The sequence below is a fragment of the Numida meleagris genome, chromosome 16 (genome assembly GCF_002078875.1).
Source record: "Numida meleagris isolate 19003 breed g44 Domestic line chromosome 16, NumMel1.0, whole genome shotgun sequence".
Taxonomy (NCBI): Eukaryota; Metazoa; Chordata; class Aves; order Galliformes; family Numididae; genus Numida; species Numida meleagris.
Window position 1 is genome coordinate 8821121 of NC_034424.1, and position 20898 is coordinate 8842018.

Consider the following 20898-nt stretch of genomic DNA (forward strand, 5'->3'; position numbering starts at 1 on the left):
TTTTTCTTATTGATACATTATTGAAAGTTGGTTGCTATAGTAAGAGTGCTGGATCATTCACCTAAGTGTGCACTCTTGAATGCTGCTTAGGGTTAAGGCTGTCTGACCAAAGAAACCCTCAAGGCAGTCATCATTTTGTTCAAGCCTTGGGTTATAGGGGGAAGTGTTGTACAGCCCTCGCAGTTGGTAGCATTGCCAGTTGTCTTTATACCTTTAAAAACCAAATGAATCTGTAAAATCTCAGAAATACTGAGCGCTGCGTAATGTTTAATCTTCATATTACATTGCCTAGTCTGAGAAAAAGAAAATACAGAAGCAAAAGGAACCTGTGGTTTAACAAGCTTTGTGGAGAGGCAGAACTAGAATTGAAGATATTCCCATTTAGTCTCATATACCCCAAGTGACAGCGATTTTATCTTTTTCTCAGAACACACACATCTAAAGAGATTTTCTGCTTGCTTCTCAGATTCCATTTTCTCCAGAGTCGTTGCCCTCCTGACCTTCTAGAAGTGAGACTAGCAGAAATGTGCAAAGTCCCTTGGTTCAGAGTCATGCATTAAAAAAAGATTCAGGATCAAATGGAGTTTACATTTTCAGCCAAAGGCTTTTTCTGAAAAGCATTGATAGGCTCTTACCAAACCTCTGTGACTCACTGAATGTACAAGCTAGCAAAGCTAAAGATCCAGAGAATGATCCAAATACCATGGAGTGAAATTAATTTTCTGCCTCTCTTCTACTATTACGGGAAGCTCGTCCATCTATACTTTGGCTTGCTTTCTGGTTCCAGATACGGAAAGGAAATTTTTCTGAAGTCAAGTCCTTTAATAGAAAGAGGAGGAGCTAAAGCTGAATTGGAAGCAGAAAGATTCATCCCAACCATATACTCAAACAGTGGAGCCAGGCTGGTATATTCACCCACTCCCAAAGCAAATGGGAATTTAAACTGTCAGGTTTGCGACTTCCATCTCATAACGCATTCAAGCATAATAAATTTTTCTGGCAAATTGGCCTTGGCATGGAATCTTCTTTAAATATACAAGATGCTGCTTCTTGCTGTGATAAATATAGGGGTGACTTAGTTGCAATGGAGTTTCTCAGGGATGAAATGGATAGTGTTCCAATAAGCTGTCAATTATCATGTTTCTTTCCAGAGATATATATCATTGGTGAATGGCAAGGCGGGACTGGCATCTCATATCTGATTTAAAATGTTAGAATTCTTTCCAGGTTTCTTGCCGTAGTTCTTGGGAAGTTCCTGGATCCATCCTCTTGAATATTTTGTATGCAGCCTCAGAAGCCTTACATGTTTCTGGCCAGGAGAGTTGCCTTGGTGCTTATTCTTGCTCTTACTGAAACAATTATACTTTTGATGAAGTCATCGTTGTGCTCTTACAAGGATTTACCAGTTCTCTGTTCCTGTGGCTTTGTTCAGGAATAGGTTGGAAAAGTTTAAAGCAATTCCCTATGTGTTTGCTTTCATCTGCTGACATCGCTTAATACTGTAAGTTTCTGAGTGCTCATGTGTATAATGGACTCTTCTGTTTCAGACGTGTTCTGTTTCTACCTTTTTTCCCAGAGTCCATCATGCAGTCATTGTTTCAGACATACTGATGAACTCGTGCGCACACTCAGTACGCCAGTTAGTAGAGCTAAAGATTCAGGTGCTTGTGTTGCAGATCAATATTAGCTTTTAGCAGAAGCTCAGCAGGAACTTGCTTTGCCTCCTGTTGGAAGAAATGATGTAGAAAATGTGCACAAACCATGTTCCCTAAGAGAAATAATATCAACTAGAGCTTCCCTCAGGGCAGAGAAAAAAGTGCTGAAGTCCTACAAGCTTCAGCCTACCCTTGTCTAGGCATGTGTTTAGAAGCAAACAAGGCTTATTTTCAAAAGAACATGAGGAGTTAGGCCTAATTAAGTGTGCAAGAATAACAGAATTAAGGTGCAGACACGCAAAAGCGAACCCCGCGTCTTTGTAATCCTGGAGAAAATTCTTCAGTATTTGGCAATTTGTGGCCTGCATCCCATTTCGTCTTGCTACCTACTGTGGTGAACACTCCCAGTTTTTTGCGGAGAGTTCGTTGCAGGGCCTGCTGTGTGCATGATGGCTGTGAGAGATCAGAGTTTACGCCTGGAAGGAAAGTGAGGCAGTGCTTGCTGCTTTATGCAGTTTTCAGAGGTGTACTTTCTGTGGTATCCACATCACATACAGCATGCAGCAGGACTCTGAGACTAGGCTGTTCCAGAGCACGCTCACTCTGTGTGCTCCTGTAGTGCAGTTACAGGTGTTTGCTATTCAGGTCCAGGTGGGGGCATTTCCAAAATTCCCATTCCTCCCCCTTGCTTTGACCTTCACAGAGTGCTAACTTTTGTGTTATTAGAAGACTCCTTTTGCCTGGGCTCTGCTGTGGGGATCACTTGTGTACTCCTTGCTTTGGCTCTGATGGTGGGCTGTGCTGTGTGGGAAAACAAAGACATTCTCACTTTGAACACAAGACCTTGGGATGAGTAAACAAGCTCAGCAGCTGCTTGCACCAGCTGTAAACATGCACGAGGCACCTGGCTCGGACACGTGGCCAAGGGGTTGTTGTGTGGTATAAAAGGTTGTGAGCACGTGCAATAAAGGGCTTTGTCCTGCACTAGCAATGGAGTCCGTGCCTCAGTTGCCACAGCACTGGTTCTGGCGGAGCATTTCGCTTCTCCCCTGAAGCCTGTTAAGTGCCCTGGGGACCAGCATGGCTCCAGGGTTGCCAGCAATGCAGACAGTTGCAACAAACGTGCTAATTTAGAAAGTTGCCCCTCAAAGCTGTTTTTGGCAGGTAGGTCAGAAAACTGCCCCCGAGTACTACTTAGTACTGAAAGCCTCTAAGTAGTGCGTGTCAGTAAAAGGGACATTTACAAGCATGTTGGAGCAGTTTGACAAAAACCACCCCCAAAAGACCTCGTAATAAAAACACAACTTCAAAACCCTCTTGGACCTAGGCAACATCTTGGACTCACGCTGCTTCCTGCTGCAGCATTTTACTCGCTGAATCTTTTGCTTGAGACCTCTGCCAGTCAGTGAGCTGCTTCCTGTGAGCACCCTGTGTGCAGAGAGGCCTCCTGCCAGGGGTTGGCTCCCACTGAGGCAGCTGTGAGCAGCGAAAGAGGATCAAAGGGGCTCCAGGCTGACCTGCAGCGCTCCAGCAGAGCCTCACAGAGATCAAAGGCTGCATGCATGGTTAGAGCCTGACTTCTGCGACTTCTCTTAGAGATAACTTGGCAGAAGCTTGGCTCCATCTTTACTGTGGCCTAGACTGTGTGTGTTCTGAACAGGCCCGTACACTGGAGAAGAAGCTATAAGGTTCTCTGCGTGTACCTGGATATTCTTGTTACAGTTCTAGCTCTTTTCTGAAATGAGACATGTTATAGCAATCTGCACAAGCAGCTGATATTGCAGTGCAGAGCAGGTGATTTCAGACTTCGGGAAGTCTGCTCCAATTTTGTCCTCTCAAATCCCAACTCCGGACCTATAGTCTGCAGGCAGAGGGATGTCTTCTCAGAGTTTGTCGGTAATACCGATGAGAAGAAATTTGTTTAAGATACCATTTCTCTTAAGACGATCCGGTGTTGCCCCAGTTTCTCAGTAAAAGCAGGATTTCAGAGACTTTTGCCCTTGTTTGTAGCTGCGTTGCAGACATGAGCTGTTCTTTATCTGTCCGCTCCAGGTCGCTGGTGCATCGCCGGAGTGAGAGCCGTGCGCCGCGCGGTGGCGCCGGGTGGCCGCGCTGTGCGGGAGGAGGCACCGCCAACCTCGGGCGTGTTCCTGCGTTCAGCCTTAGCCCGCTCAGGTATTTCCTATGAAACTCCCATGCATAAATGTTTGTTCTGCGTGTGTCTTGCTGGACTGCTCTTCTTCGTTTACACTATGATTTTATAGGAAACGATGGTTGTGTTCCAGGAAAGTGAGACTGAGTCAGGATTGTGACCATCCCTCACATTTCTCTGCTCAGTTGCTACACAACAAGAAGTAGCAGCCTTTCTACTATGTCTTCTCATGTTGACAGTTTCTTTGCCATTATCCAGGACTGACCAGTGTCATGTACTAGGTACTCTGTAATTGATGAAGTTTATTATGTCTAAAAAGTGTAATTAGGATATTTTAAGACTGGAAATGTTGTGTGATTCTTGCCAAGTTTTAGCAGCACCTTCCAAGTTTTGACTTGCAGACAAAACCTTTTCTTGGTTTGTCTGATGTGTGGATGGTGCAGTGGGCCTTATAGTGTTCAGTGTGCTGCTTGGCACAGTCCTGCTGCTTTTCAGGATATTTCTAGTCGTGTTTGTTTGGCAGTGCAGGTGATGCATAACTTTTTTTCAATTCCTGTTCTCATACAGTAGTCTTTGCATGAGATTGTGCAGTGCAGAAGGGACATCTAGTGGCCAAATGGAAAATTGGTGAATTGTAAGGATAACTGTCTTCTGCAAGAGGAAATTTTGAGAGATCAGACCCTAGAGAGCTCTCAAGCATTACATCACCAAACTGTGTTTGAACCTTTCAGTTCATGGAATTGGGCTGTCTGTAGGCTTGAAATTCTAAAACCTGAAGTCTTTTTGAGTATACCCTGCACTTTTCGGCTGTGATTGAGAGTGTACTGAAGCAGTGATTTACTTTTTTTTTTTTTTTTTTTTTCCCTCACAATTGCGTTGAGTGGAACTGGAAATTTCTTTCTTAGGTAGCTCAGCTTGCCTAGTTCCAAGCCTGCAACATGGAGTTGTGCCTAATGACATTCAGAGGAAAACAGGGAAGAAAAAAAAACCAGAAGATTTTGATCCTGTTTTGTTGTATTGTTCAGTTCAGAAAAGTGGGATATTTGTGTTTAGTGGTGAGGTTCCAGAGCTGTAAGGATGGGGAGCTGAGGCCCTTTCCTCTGGGTTAAGTGCAGTACATGCACAGGACAGGAGGTGTGAACAACTGCATTCTTGCCAGCTTCTGTCTGTGACACTGACTGTCGTATCACACACATCTCTAATACCCACTTTGTAATATTAGCATATTATTTAACCCCTGTGAGGAAAAGCTGTGCAATACATGCAAGCATACATGGTTCTTCGAATGGAAAGTGCTGACTGTTTTGTTTAGGTACTTTGCTGTGCAGTCCATTCTGAGCTGTTTGTAGAAAAATGAATAGGACTGTTTTCCAAAAAGTTTACAGAAGAGTAGAGCATGTAGAAAACAGGTTCTGCTGGGTACCCCGAACCTGCTCCCTCCCTTTTCTGCTAATCCAGCTTGCCTGTTGCTGCCCCATTTTCATGGCATGCATTTCCGGCTTGCGAAGTTTCCTGCCTACCAGCTGAGAATAGAAGCCTTGCTGTTTTGCTGTCCTTAAGTCTCTCGTAATGAGTGTTACACAGACGAAAGCAGCTGTGTCCTTTGGCTCTAATTTTAATACTATGTTAAAGAGCAGATTATACTGACGTTGGACTGCAGCAGTGCAGAGGTAGCACAATCCATGGCCAGTTTGGGGAAGGCTTTAGCAAGGATGACTAAGGACTTGGAGCTTATTCTTTAGATAACAAATCCACCCAGTTCTGCTCTTTCTTTGCAAATGTAGTCAAGCCTAACAAATCAGGGCCTTAGCAGAGTTGTGTTAAGGTCTTTTAATTGGACTAAGCTGGTTAATACCCACATTGGTTTTTGTAAGCCCAAGGGCCCAGCGCAGAAGAGGTCTGCTATTTATGCTGGCAAAATCTCATACAATTTTAACTGTGAATGTTGAAAAATTAAATTATAATATATTTGGAGGTAGGCACTGGATTAAGGTAATTTATTTACTATGATGAAAGAAGATATCTTGACCCATGGAAGCTTCAGTAGCTTGGGCAAAGAGTGACACTAAATGAACCTTAAGTCCCAGCAGGTATCGTGGAGGTGTTAACAGTGGCTGTAGAGAACAAATTAACCCTTTTCAGGAGAATCATCCCTCCTAACACACTCCACACTGCAGAATTCACAGTATCTGGCAGCAGAACAGGCATGAGATTGTCACAGCTCTGCCTGTGGAAGGCTTTGTCTGAGAACCTCATTCTGCTGTGATTTCCGAGGTAGCTCAAGTCCAAACCCTGTTGTGACAAATGCATGAAATGGTAGCATCAAAAACATTATAGCATTCCTGCATGTGTAATATTATTGATAAAATGGCCATATAAGCAATTCAGGTTGAACCCATCAACATTACATTGGCAGACTAGATAATGACTCCAGAGTGAAAACTGCATGTTTGCAGAAGAAGCTGCTGCATGAGACATTGTCTCAAATGCACCCAGACACCAATAATGCTCCTCATGGCCTGGTTAGTTGTTCAGCCTCACCTAAACTGTTTGCTCTTCTCTGAGTCTCGCTGGCATGTAACAGGTCTCTGTCAGGAGTTGGCAGAAGAGTTGTGGTTTCTTCCAGAGTTAACTTTGCAGTGGATTCACGTGTATGTGCTTTGAACTGGAAAAGGTAAGCAGTGTAATTTATGCAGGTGAGGCGAAAAAAAATTCTGAGCAGAAAGGTTCTGCTGTGTCAGTGCTTGGTTAAGTCCTTGACAGTAAAATGAGAATCTAAAGGGAAAGAAATGAGTTCCAGATGGCTGAGGTTGCTGGCAAAAAACTCAGTGAGGCTGATCTTGAGAAAACAGACTGAAGACACCAGAGATGGAGATGGGAACAGAGTGGTCCAGATAAGGTTGATAACACGTGATATATCATCTTTGGAGTGTTCCAAGTCAGGTTGGTGAGCAAAACCATTTGTGTCTGTGTTTTCATGGTGAAAGTGCTGTTACTGTTCTGCCTTCTGCACTGACGGTAGAAACAACGTAGTAACAATCCATTTCAGTGCATTGGCCCATCATCCTCTGTCCCTCCTGAAAGAATCTGGGGATGATATCAATTACTTATTGCAGGATTGTTGTTGCTTTCATCAGGTTCTGGGGAGGTGGTTGCCTTTTTATTTTTTTTCTTGCTAGAAAAGATTCCACAGTCAGCAAACACATGAGTAACAGCAGAAGCACTGGGAAACCTCACACCTTGGTTTGAACCACTGTTGTAGTTTCGTATACACCTTTGTGCACTCTAAATGTCATATGAGACCCTAAGGGAGACCTACTCTCTCTGATTTTTAGCTACTTTTACTCTCAGTTTTAGCTTTGGAACATCTGGAGCGCTGGCACCAACTTGGAAGTGTCTTTGTTCTGTTGCACATTACCCTGCATTTTCAAGTTAAAAATGGGGAAATTTGTGTGAATTTGAGCTTATTTTGGGCGTTGTTGAATTCTTTACCTCTTCATACCTTGTGGCTGGAGCCTATTTCTGGTATTGGTAATCTCTATTTAATAGCAGAATGCCTGTGGGGAAAGAGCCTGTATTTTAGTATGTAACTTGTCCAAAATGTGGAACTAAGTTTTCATCAGTTTTTGCACTTGCTTTTGAAGTCTGGCACAAATATTGCTAAGCGCTTGAGAATGGAGGAAACCAATGAAGCACTGGAATAGTAAACAGTATAGGTCTGTCTGCACCAATTCTCACCCTTCTCACCCTCTTTTTTTTTTTTTTTTTTAAACTAGGAATTTGTATGACATCTTACCTGCCTTCTATTTTTAGTTGTCAGCGGAGGGGTGAGGCAATATACGTAATTCTCATTAGGGTTAATTTAATCCAATTGTGGTGCAGGTTTAGAGGTACTTAGCAGGTCACAATTGAGTGTGAGCTCTGTCTGTTTCCTATGACTCCCATAAAGCAATGGACGCTGGCAATTTTTTCCACTCTAAAACTAAGCACATGCATGTAAGTGTGGAGGTGTGATTTGCTGATTGTGTTACTCAGGTGCTTCTGTTGTTCTCTGCAGTTGTTCCTGAATTAGGAAAAGAGGATTCATCTACCTTTCCTGAGTTTGTGAGTCGAGGGTTCACATATCTCATGAGACAGCAGTGAACGCTAACGTCTCTGCTCTTTGGAATGAATAGTGAGATTTTTCTGTCTTTTGACTTATCTTCTCTTTGAACAAGTCATCTTCTTTTGGAAAAGTATTAAAGATCCTCACCTGGAATTTAAGTAGTGACTATATAGAAATCTGCATCCTGGAAATAGTCCTCAGCCCTCCCTCAGTCCCCAGGCCAATTCTGAGCTCCATTGGCAGCAGTGGAGATACAAGGTTCCTTTTCTTGTGGAGGGAGTTCAAAAAGCAGAAAAAAACCACCCAGGAACCCTTTTTCTTTCTGCCTTATACTGTGACTCTCCCAGTTATTCAATTTCCCACTACCTTTGACAGCCTGGGACTCTTTTCAGGCTGGGGGCATGGATGAGCTTCAGCTGCCATGCCTGTAAATCCGGCTTGCTCTGCCCCGTGCAGTTCAATCCATGTGATCCAGGCAGCATTTTCTCTGTGCTCCAGGAACACGAGTAAAGCATTTCAAAGTGAACAGGGACTCTGTCCACGGTGTTAGTGCTAGTCCCCAGTTCGGAAGGGTATGGAGTGGGTGCCTGGGGTAGAGAAAACTTTCCGAAGTCCGTGATGTGGGGAGAGCTGGTAATCAGTAGCTTGCAACTACTGTTTCTCCCTTGAGGCTTTTAGAACAGCCACTCTTAGACTTGTCATGGAATTAAAGAAAACTACATCCAGGGTGTACAATGCTGCTCTCCTGCTGCCACTTTTCCTCTTATTTTGGGGTAAGTTTTTGTCTTCTGTGCCTAATTCTTACCCGGCTAATATGCAGTAACTTTGGATCAAGTCTATGATCTGCCCTTGTGTTGTAAACGTAACTTGATGAAATGTCACCCTCATGATTAGATGGAGCCTGAAAACTTCTTATCAGGAAGATAAAAGGCATTCCGTTGTAGATAAGTTTTCCCCTCTACTTATGTCTTGTCTCCTTTTGTCATTCTCCCTCTGCACGTGTGAATGCATTTATTCTCTAGTGCTGAAATTGTGTGCACTTTCATGTAATTAAATACTCGACTGATATTTTTTCCTCTGAAAAGTTCTGGATTTCACATTGTGCCCGTGCAGAAGAAATGCAGAGCTTTATTCCAGTCCTATATCTTTTAGAGATATGTCAAGGCAAAAGAGGGTTGGATCTAGGGGAGTATACCAATGTGCTCAAGTGTCAGGTATCTCTGGGACAAAACGTGGAGGAAGAAAACAGTGCATGAGTATTCTCTTAGAAATTTTGAAGAAAGTGCAAGAAGTGATGAGGTAACCGAGTATATCACACTCATGGTTTTTTATTATTTTTTTCCACGTTAAAAACTTATTTTATAGCCCATAGGATATAGTTGAGCATACTGAGACTCTGCAAGTTCGTGTGAATGTGTCTTTGTGCTTCAGAAGTCACCCTTGTGTACAATTTGTTAGGCTCTGTAAGAAAGAGATTTGATTCTTCTGGAATAGGTGTCTGGAGATCTGCTGGGCCTAGGCATCTGTTTTAGTCATCTGGGGATTATAAGGTCACGTCAGGAACATGTCTAACCTTTTACTGGAAAATATGATTGGGATTGAACTGGCCTCCTCCTGCTCTTCTCAGCACTGTGTGGCCTGTACCTGTATGTAAAAGTCCTGTTTGCTTGCCACTCAGCTAGAACAGCAACGATGAGTGATGTGAAAAAGGAAAGATAAAAATATGGTCAAAGTGCCTTCTTGCCACTAATACCTGCTGAACACCGAGTTTGGGTTCTCCTCATGATATTGGATAACGTTTATGTCCTTTTTGAGTGTTGGATAAGGTTTTCGGCTTTCTTTTTATTCCTCACAGTCTTTATTTTCTCCTGAAGCCTCCCTAAATTTACTTTGTTTGGTCACGTCTGACTATGACTATGAAAGTCAGGCTGGTTTTGGTTTTCGCTTTTAGTGTGGATTCAGTTTTGTTTCCCTTGTACCAGCTTCTTTGTGTCGGCTCCAAGTGCCTGGAATTCCTCTGGCCGCGGGGAAGCAGCAGGATTGTCTTTTGTATCTAGTAACCATAGCTACTGGTTTGAAGTGTGAAGCAATTACGGTGGTTTTGTATTGTGCAGAAGGAAGGCCCATTGCACCTACTGTATTGCTCAGTGTGGGGCTGCCGGGAGCTGGCCTGTTTCTGGGGATTTGTGCCGTTTGATCATTGTGCTGATAGCTTGTGGGTGAAACTCCTTTCTGGAACAGTCATTTACTGAGAATGTCCTTTTGGAGTGCAGGTGGGTGACACTTCTCAGTATAGGCAGGGAAGCTCAAGGGAAGCCACTTTTCCAGTCTTTACGCCTTCTCCTATTTTGCAAGGGGAATTCTGCCAGATTTTAACTGTGCTGAATGGTGGTATTTGTGTAGCACCTGTAGCACTTTTAAGGCCACGAGGAAGTGCCTTTTCTTGCCCTTGCGAGGCATATGACTATATTTGTTATTTCTAATTGGCTAAATATAAATGTCATTGAAGTACCAAGTGGCTAAGTTATTTATTGAGGATGTGTTGAGAAAATTCCAGTTGTCCAGATGGTCAACTGCAAGCTGTAACCATAAGAGCACTCTGCTTCCAGACCCCCACTATCTCCAGTTGTTTAAAATAAACTCCAGAGGGAGTGGAACAGGGACTGCGTGTCATTCCAGTTTTACTGCAGTTTTCTGTGCAATGAGCAGAATAGCTCTCAGCTTAATTTGTTGTGTTCTAAAGAACACAGTAGATTCTAGAGAACAGAACCGAGTGTCTACTCATTCCTGTTTCCCCAGCAAGCACAGTAACTCACACACCTTGGCCTGGAACATACTTTGGATGCCTGCTGACAGAGCACGTGCAGACAAACCTTTCCTTGGGCGGCTCAGTGTCTGCTCTGCTGCAAGCTCTTGAGATTAGCTCGGACGTACAGAGAGTTTAAATTATACACTCTCTTCTAAATGTGGGAACAAAGAAGCATGATCTTTTCAACTTTGTTGATTGTCAGCATATTGAACTAAGAGTTGGAAAGTAAAGCTTATGACTCATTTTGGTTAACTGAGTACACAGGAAACCCCCTGTCTCTGTATTTGATCTGTGGAAATGGCTGAGAGATCAGAGAATGCGTAAGCCATGAAGGTTAGTTAGCTTGGAGGAGTGTTTATCAAGGGGAAATAAAGGAGTGTGTCAAGAACAGACGATCAAAGGGTTACTGTGGCAATATATTCAATGGTATCATAAAACATTTATTTATAACTGGTATCTTTCTCCAGGTTTTAGAAGCAAGATAATAGAAGGTACATCTTCAGATGTGTGTTAAAACATTGAACAGATAATGAAAAAGATCGAGCTGGCTATTTGTTCTCTGTTAAGAGTAAGTTTAATTCCCTGAAGTGGTACTTCTGATTAATGCTGTTAATGCCTCTGGCCATAGTATTGGCACTGTTGCTGCTCACTTTTTGGCACCTTTCAGCAATTCACTGGGTAAGCTGGGTGGGAGAGAGCCAGGAATCAGCATTCTGCTTCTTTGATGGGGGTAATATTATGCATATTTCACAATGGGAAACTGAGCCACATCTTCTTCTGCTTGTCTTCATGAAGATCTAGTGAACGAGGCCTTTATAAATTCTTTGTGAATATTTTATGCTAATAGTCTGTGTGCATATTTGGCATGAAAAAGCTCTGCCATACCAAAAACTTGGCATGTAAATGTTGTATGGAACCTGCTGGTCTCCATTAAGACAGAACAATGCATGAAGTCGGCTGACAACTGAGGAATGCCACAAAATGTAGTTTGTATTGAAGCTGGCAACATTGTGCTGTGTCGAGAGTGACTCTTAAAGATGCATGAAGTGTCTGCTCATAGGCCTTATATGTTCCCTGTACAGGTAAACTGAAGGTGTCTCCTAAGGAAGGGTCTGGTTTCCTTCAGTCATTACTTTCCATAGCAGATGGACTATCCTTCCGAAGTTAGCAAGGGTCGGGGAAGAGAGGGAACACAATGCAAAAGCCTCTTTTCAGGCTTGCCCAGGCCTTGTTTCTGTTGAGGAGAATCTGGGAACAGGTCACAGTGTATACCCTGCCACTAATCCTTTACACTGACCAGGACAGGGAAAGATCAGCAGAGGTCAGCAGGGATTTGCTAATATAAGCACATGCATTCCTGTTGTCATGGAAACATAACTCTTTCCATTCCTTTTCTCAATTCACAACTACTAAATAAATTCTCTGATACTTGAGGTGGAGGAGTTCCCTTTCTGCCCTTGGTACCTTTCCCAAGCAGGAAATGTGCCTGGGTCATCGGCGGAAGCCCAGCCTGCCAGGTGAGCACTGCATCGGGCCGGGCTTCTGGGCCTTCACTGCTTGGACCCTGTGAGGATTCCTCTAGTTATTGTGGTGCAGTTAGGGGCTGCTGTTGGGAAGCCTGTTTTTCTCACCGCTTGATTGTAACTTGTCTTTTTTCAAGTCGTTGTAGCAAGCAGGGCTGGTGAAATACACCTGAAGGAAACCTCTTTCTTCTTGAGTCTGTGGTAAATTTTCATCAAAGGTGATAATCATCAAGGATAAGGTGTAAAATATCTTGAAAGTCAAAGAACTTAACAGGGCAAATCATACTTAATGCATAATGGATGAATAATAATTTCAGAAACATAAGTTACAACTTGTAAGCATGAAGCAATCTTTTCCCAAAGTATGTCATTAAAATAATAGAGGAGAATGTGTGTAAATCCTGTCTGGCACAACTTGCTTAAAAGAAAACAAAAGTGCTAATTGAGAAGATGAAGTGTGTAATCTCTTTTCTCCTCCTTTTGGGACTTCTTCACATCTATAGGTCCTTGAGGAGCAGAGTGTACATTCTTTTACTGTACTTGGTTTCGGACATGGGGAAATGCTATCGGTTAGACGTGTGGCCTGGTTACCTGTTAAAAGCTCTGCAGCTTCAGTTTGACATTTTACGTCCCACAGAAGAAGCTGTGCATTTTTCATCTGGGTGATGTGAATCGTACTGGCTTTCTGGAAGAGAAAAACTGAGGTGGGTGAGAAAAATTGGACCCATCTAAATTCTTTTTGTCTCAGAAAGCCTGCCTTCAGACTGACCCAAAGACAGGAAAGACAGCTCCTTCTATCATTGGTGTTCTGTAGTCTGGGTAAAGTGCCCATCTCGCAGGGCTCTGGAGACTGCCTCCTCCTGCTGGGCATTCTCTGCTTCCTGAAATGAATCAGGGACATCAGAGGAGCAGGCGAATGTTCAGATCCTGATAGTAGTGAAAATGTATGTGAATCCAGAAACAGGAACCAAAATACGGCCCTTTCTGTGATGGGCTCTCCTACTGCTAGGCAGTTGTAATAACTACGTCATGTGCAGAAATAAAATGTTATAGAGCCGGGAGAAATCCAACTTTTTAATTCTCTAATTTTCTAATACCTCTGAAGTATTAGATTTGAATAATTTAATCCTACAGGACACTAGAGAGAGTATACACATGTATCTATTTTGTAAGTTGGACAGTCTGATGCAGAAAATTGAATTGACTTGCCTAAGCTCACGTTATGTTTTTGCCACGGCAGGAAATAATTTTCTGATATCCTGACTCTTACGGTGTTTGTGTCTATGATTAAGAATATTTTTATGCGAGATTGTAATCAGGAGGAAGTGACAAGATGAGGGTGTACTGTGCGCGCCGTGCACATGGGCAGGTGTTCAGAGAGGAATATCTTCAGTTGTTACCGCTGAGTCTGCTCATCACTTTTTGGTGCATATTGAGATATTATTGTCTTATTTGAATGAGGCATAAAATATCTTTTGGGAAAAAAAAAAACCGACCCAGAATATTAGTCACACATCAGTGCTGTCCTTCAGTGTGAAGGAAACAAGGTAATCTCTGGGCTGATAACCCAGAGATCCCCTCTTGGGATTTTAAGTGCCCTCTAAGGCACCTTTAAGGTAGTTAGTTATCAGTGAGGCACGATAGCAGTTATCAGTGAGTACATGGTAGGTGACAGCTAGGGTGCCTTGTGAAGCAACAGCTTGAACTGCTAAAATTAAAGTGAGAGAGAGAGAGGGAGAGAGATTTTCTTCATGACAGTGTGGTGCTGAGTGTCTTCCATGAGGCCAGGTGTATCCTTGGCCCTGTTAACATCCAACATCTGTCATAGTTTCCTGAGGCCTTCAAAAACCAAACTTGTGAAAAGCAAAACCAAAAGATACAAGGCAGCGAGTAATGCTAAGGCAGTGCATCACAAGCTATGAAATAACATCTTGTGTATTGTCTTATTGGAAGCAACTCTTATTGGGAATGGAGAGGGAAATCTATGAAAGAACTTACTGCAGTGCAACTCATGCTGTGGGACAGTTACCACTGAGATTTCAAAACGTATAAGACAACAGAATAAACAAAGCTGCAGAGTTGTGGTTGTTTTTTAACTAAAAGGACAGCAGCCTTGGTTCAGCAGCCTTGAGGGCCTCTTCCTCCCACACTGTCACTGAGTTCTCACAACTCTTTGGCATCGCAGTGCAGCAGCATCTTGTCCTGGCACAGTGAAGAGAGAGATTCCTGCCGGCTCTCAGGGGGAGACAGTGAGCTCTGCAGGGGGGTCTCAGGCTGCCTGGTATCTTTTTAGTTTCTTGCTTCTTATTTTATCAGTTTATACCTGGCTGTTGTAATTGCCGTTTGACAAGAACATTTAATAAAGATATTGAGTATAAAATGATTAAAGTCAATTATTAAAACGAAGCCTGGCAAAACAACTTGTTTGCCTTAAAGTGATAGAAAGAGTCACAAACTCCGTCTTTTAGGGAGAACCTTTGTCAGCTTCTTCTAAAGTGCAAAACCAGACCTATCCTGAGAAAGCTCAAGGAATGCTTTATATCTGACTATTGGCCTTTGAAGTCCCTCCTAATCCAACCCTAACTGCCTGGAACGTGTTCTTCAAAGAAACTGTAGTCTTCTCCAGTTTCATTTCAGAGTAGGATTGCAGGACAGTATTACTGCATTATTTTTTTTCCATGTTTTTTCACTTAAAAATGTCACTGATTTGTATTATTCTGGTGAAAGGGAAAGGGAAAGCCCGAGTGTCTTTGTTGATCCAGCACCAACAAGTTCTGCGGAAAATTACGAACTGCTGTCTTTTGATGACTTCTTTGATCTCTTTTTTATGAAACAGCATGGTCTAAATTGCCTGTTTTTATGGTCAGTGTGTTGTGTAGCAGGAAGGGCGAACCTATTCATTGTGCTTATTTGCATCAGTTGCATATTCATATACTATTCATATGCATATGGTAATCTATTCCAAAATTGATTGGGATTAGTGTATGTCCTAGAGCACATTGACGAAAATATCAAAAACAGAGCTAAAAAAAAAAAACCAAAACCATACATGTTCTTTCTCAGTCTTGGTGGTAGCCTGCATTTCTGGTAGCCATGTAGGTGATCTTGCACACAGTGTGTTTAGCTTTCTGCTGAGGTCGCCAGTGCTTCACTCACTTCTTACTGAGACCACATTTTATGAGATCACTTTGTAATAAATTCTGTTGAGAATTAATGTCTCATCTGTGGCAAATTATTTAGCCAAAACTTTTAGCATTTCCACTGAATGAGTATTAGGACTATGCTGTGTTTACCTGGGAGCATGTTTTGTCCAGGGGGAATACTGCAGTATTAATTAGTATGTGTGACGTAATCTTGGAGTTAGTGTTGTTAATGCCCCTGCAGCCTCTACTGGGTAGGGCAAATGCACGGATAACTATCTGCAAGCTACAGTTCACTGAATAATTTGCAATGATTTTGATACTGTTTTACTTCATGTGACTTAAAGTTGCAGTTCTCTCAGCTTCTTCCATCCATGTCCTATGAGCAGTGCTACTTCAGGATCTCAGCTAGTGTTGCATGGGCATCCCTACCAGCGGCCAACTGGTTAGTTCTACCAGGCACTTACTGGGCTTTGAGGTCTCTCCTAAAAGCCTTGTTCTTGCTTTGAGAAATTTGCTGTCTCTAGTAATGACCTTTCTCCTTGCCTAGCATCAGTCTGTTAAGGGAAAAGGTTAATTGACGCACACAGGTAATGTACATCTTGTGATGTGGAAAGGTTCCAGTGTTATGCTTGAAGCATCTCCAGCTGAAGAGCTCTCACAGGGAGTGGAAAGGAGCCTTTACTAATAACCTGTTTGATTTTAAATTCCAAGAGTTGCTGCAGTTCCTGTGATGACCACTGCCTTGGTCAGCAAGAGCTGAGACAAGTTGGGAAGTAGCAAAGAGGCTCAGCCTTCAGTGCATCCAACTGCCTCTTCTGCCTGAGGCCAGGAATGTTTTAAATTTACAATTAGAAGATAAAATAGTGAAAGCAGGAAAAAGAAATGTTGTTAACCATTGAGACCCATGGCATACAGAATCAGAAGCTGTGGATCAATATGATAACATACCCTTTATTAATAACTAATCCCAAAAACAGGAATGTTTTTCTCCACAGTAAGGACCCAGGTCCTACTGATGTCATCACTTTTAGACCTAATTAAAGGAACATTTGGTCACAGAAAGAAGCTAAATCTAATACAGTAGCAATGCAGGAAATGACTTTTATCTATGCCATCCTGTGCATAAGTGATTCTATGATTCTGTCTAGTTAGGAATACGCATAACAAGTTAGCCTCTGCTGTTGTTGGTAATTGTAGTGACCTTCAAGGAGGCTAGGATTTTACCCATTAATTTGCTCCCATTCTTTGGTAAGCCAGGAGGGCCTTCTGACTTAAAGAAACTTCACATTTGCTTAACTTGGTATCTGTGTAGTTCAGCCCTTTTGTATTTGACTAAATCTTTTTGTTTGTTGTGGACAAGAATTAATGACTAATACAGATTATTGAGCAATGCAGTCATTTGATGAACCAAATCAGAGTAGGTGCAGAAAGGTGTGCCTGCTGGGAGAGAACGCTGGAAAAGAAGGTAACACCAAATGAATTCTGGGCATCTTTATTTGCCAGAAGGGTTCAGACTGCCTGCTTATAATGGAAACAAAGGCTGCGTGCACCGTTTTGAGATGACTGCATCCTGTCTACACTAGCAGTGCTTGCTGACTGTTTAAATGTGAATTTCTTTCTAGATGAACTCTGTTTTGCAAATCAGACAAATCATTCTGAACACATAGTGGTCTTGGGCTCTTTTATTGTCAGACTGTGCTTCTGGCCTCTGGAAAGTGCAGGCTGGGATTGGTTACTCATTAAGTTTACAAAAGCTCATATCTCCTGTCTAGTAAATCTTTTGGGAATAGTTTCCTGGGCTCCCACCCTAATTGCTACAGAGATTCCAGGCTGATTCCGTCATCCTTGTTTTCTGCCTGACTGGGAATCTGAGAATAAAAGGGTTCATGGCGGAATAATGAGATTGCTGGACAGTGCAGTGCTCAGCAACTCTCCCCAGCATCATATGAGAGAGGAAGGGGAGGGGTGCGCAATAGAGATGATGGGAATAGAAGGGGCTGTCTGAATCCCTGAACACCCTCCCTCCCCCATCGATACTGCATCTTAAAAGAAGACTTAAAAACACTACAGTCTTCTGGTGGAAGGAATTAGGGGGAGGTCAGGGCAGGGGCAGGCTTTTGTAAACCAAAGTCTCCTATAAATCCCTTTCAGGCCCTAAAGCCGGATGCCTCCACCTTCATGTACAAAGACTGAGGAGCAGATGGGGTACTGAGTTGATAGAAAACCGCTGACACAGATTAACAACTGGGTGTGTAGAAGGTGCACCAGAGCAAGGCAAACATAACCAGAAATGGGCTGGGATAACGACGGCATGAATGAGAGAATGGTTAAGGTCAGCTGAGAAGTGAAGCTATGGTGTGTGATCCTGACAAATGCTTAAAGTGGAGAACAGCACCTTAAGGCTTTTCTCAGAAAGTGCCGCAGTGAAGGCAGGGAGCTGTGGGCAGAATCAGGGCTATGTGGGCTCCTGGCTGTTTGATACCTGCTGCTCTCACCTGTCGATGTGAGCTGTGGGGCTTGTCAGAGACATTCCTGTCACTGGCTGGTCCACAGTTGTATACAGAACACGGCAAAAATGGCAAAGAGCTGTTTGTGCACTGGCGTGTAAGAAGTAGGTTAAGTGCTAGTGCTTCCACTTTCGATGTGAAGCAAAGGCAGGACTCTCACCAGGAGCATTTCCTATTTCTCTGATACCATCACTAGTGGACTAGCTCAGAAAAAATAGAATCCTTAGAAGCAGCAGCTGAGACGTTAAGCCTCAGCCAATATCTTAGAACATATCTCTCATATGTGTGTGGTGACTGGCAGAATAGCTTTTACTTTCTTAGGCTACTTAATGCTTACTAACAAAATGTCTCTTTTCTCAACAGGAACTTCATGCTCTGAAAATGGTAGCAGTTGTTCATCATCCCCGTGTGAAAATGGTGGGAGCTGTAAGGATTTGGAAGTGGGGTACCAGTGCACCTGCCCCATGCACCCCATAGCCTACATGGGCATAAACTGTGAACTCCTCTATGATGCATGCACTAAACATGATTGCCCTGCCCATATGATTTGCAACGAGACTCTAGGACTCCTGGAATATGAATGCATCTGTATGCCTGGCTTTACAGGTATTGATTGTAGCATTAATATTAATGAGTGCGAGAGCAACCCTTGTAAAGATCCTCGTTTTGAATGTGTAGATAGTGTAAATGGATACACCTGTAAATGCCAAACAGGACTGAATGGAGAAGGCTGCCAAAGTTCTATGTGCTCTAGCCACCTCTGCCTAAATAACGGAACATGTGTGGAGGGTCCTGGGGACTATACCTGCATCTGCCAACCTGGCTTCACCGGGGCCCGCTGCAAAGACAACATTGATGAGTGCGCCTCCAACCCGTGCCAGAACGGAGCCATCTGCCGAGACAGGGTGAATGAGTATAGCTGTTTCTGTGTGCCTGGGTTCCAAGGATACAACTGTGAAATAGACATCAACGAGTGTGCATCCCGCCCCTGTAAAAACAATGGCACCTGCCTGAATGAGATGGATCACTATGTGTGCAAGTGCATCCCCGGCTACACAGGTACCCTTTCATGCTCGTGTACTACCCTGCTGGTTGGGTTACATCTTGCTATTCGTGTAGTTCCACAATGTGCCTGATGCTGACAAGTTTAGTAGTGTTAGTAGCTGTCATGAGAAGCTGTTGTTTTACAGCTATGAGACTAAATCTCTGTGGCGCAACTCAGATTTGCTGAGTGTCTGGTTCTGTTTGAGTAATGTTGTAGTGTTTGTGGCTTCCAAGCAACAGTTGAGGCTGATTTCTATGGATAGTACAGATGCTAAGAGACATGGATCTAAGAGTGAAAGTGGGGGCACTATCTGAGGCTAGGAGCACTAGATATCAAGTAGGTGTGATCAGCCTCACTATGAAACAAAGGGAGATACACATATATATAGATATATATTAGAAATATCTATCTATCTATATCTATCTATCTCTCTCTATATTATCTATCTATCATATATATATATATATAAAAGATAGATTTAGTACCAGGAGAAGGACAGTTAGTGTTTTCAAGTATAACTGTCTGTCTCATTTGTAGGTCTTTGTCGTGTCCTTCAGGATTTGGCTGAGGGGAGTAGTCTTTGGAATAGAGTGGCTTTGATTTGGAGACTTCTTTTCCAATTCTTTGATGTCCGGAGAATGTTTCTTGGCATACGACATAAGTATCCCTTTTACGTGCATCTGTGCTGTTGATGACTCAGAGTAATCTACACCTGTGAGTTATCTGTGAGGGAGGCAGTGGGAGGCTCTCCTCCTTCTAGCCCTGCTATCAGAGTGGAATGTGGTTGTGCTGTGCCCATTTCTGCCTGGTACCACTTAGCACATGAACTTTCTCAGCCTTCCTCGCTGTCACAGATTGAAGTGTTTCAAGAGTTAGGTTGCTGTGAAGGAATGCTGCTGATTACCAGTGGAATGCAACATCAGGAGTGTGTCTGATGCTGAGTCACTCTGATAAAAATGAACAGAGACTTGGGAGGAAAAAAGCAGAACTTCTCTGTAGGCCTTAAGATTGCTACTTATTTTGAGTATCAAACATAATTTTGCAAATCAGTTTCCTTCGCTGCTTTTCTTGAGTTGTCCGTTAAGGATTATGGGATTCCCCTTATAAGAGAGTGATAACCCAAGCTGCTGGAGGAGTTTGTACTCCAAGTTATTCTGATGTTGGGTATGAGCCTTGTGATCTAGTGCTTCATCCTGACCTCAGAGGCTCTAGTGCCACTGGTTACTAGGGCAGGTTGTTTCCTGGTGCTTTCAGCTGGAATTTGGGTGAAGGGAGTTTTGCATGGTTATTGACAGGTTTGAATCAGCAGATTAGGGGGCCCACATTCCTGAGGATTAGGATGGCCACTCCAGTAAGTCCTGAGTCTTTAACAAGAAGCAGAGCTTAGATGGATTGGCAGGTGCCACTGCAATGACTAACACGTGGAGATGATGTCAGGTCATAGACAGTTTCAAGTGGTGGAAAATAGCATGGCAAGATAGTTGCATCGGAGTTTGCATGGGAGGTCTTATTCTGTCAGTGAAAGCTGAGACTTTAGACCAAAAATGCCTGACTTCTTTTTACTTAGGCTATTAATATATAGAGCTAATGCCTAATTTTTAGTAACATTTCATAATACAATGACTTACTAATATATAGTATCACTGTGATTAGCATTTTGCATTGCTTTAATGCTTTTTTTCTAGGTGTCTCAAAGCAAGTTATAAATATTATTTAAGCAAATGGGTCAGTGTCTTGGAGAAGCAGGTAGTGATCACTTTTCCCATTCCCAAAATGCAACTGCCTTTGATCTAGAACACTGGATCTGGTTAATAGCAGTGCAACACAAGTGAAGAGTACCATGTCTAACTTAAACTGTAAGAGCTATATAATATATAAAAGTTTAAATAATCCTAACTAGCAGTGTGATTCTTCTCCTCTCATCCCTGTCCTCTCTGCCCTGAGAGGATTCCCAATCAA

At 42.9% G+C, this 20898-nt stretch overlaps 1 protein-coding gene across 14 annotated transcripts in view; it reads left to right on the forward strand.

The window, feature by feature from the left end:
- Positions 1-20898, forward strand: part of CRB2 (crumbs 2, cell polarity complex component) — a 67566-nt gene that overhangs the window by 19968 nt on the left and 26700 nt on the right. For 5 of the 14 annotated variants that reach the window (XR_002443583.1, XR_002443581.1, XR_002443582.1 and 2 more), the window contains exons 1-2: positions 6582-6750; positions 18258-18953. Coding sequence is in view for 11 of the 14 variants with exons in the window: in XM_021413749.1 (XP_021269424.1) it covers positions 6597-6750; positions 18258-18953 (850 nt within the window). In the remaining 3 variants the exon portion in view is untranslated. Of the gene's footprint in view, positions 1-3325; positions 3344-3707; positions 3831-6581; positions 6751-8410; positions 8686-11188; positions 11290-12747; positions 12949-18257; positions 18954-20898 lie in introns of those variants that run through there. The other 9 variants (XM_021413754.1, XM_021413755.1, XM_021413752.1 and 6 more) reach the window with 7 other exon arrangements.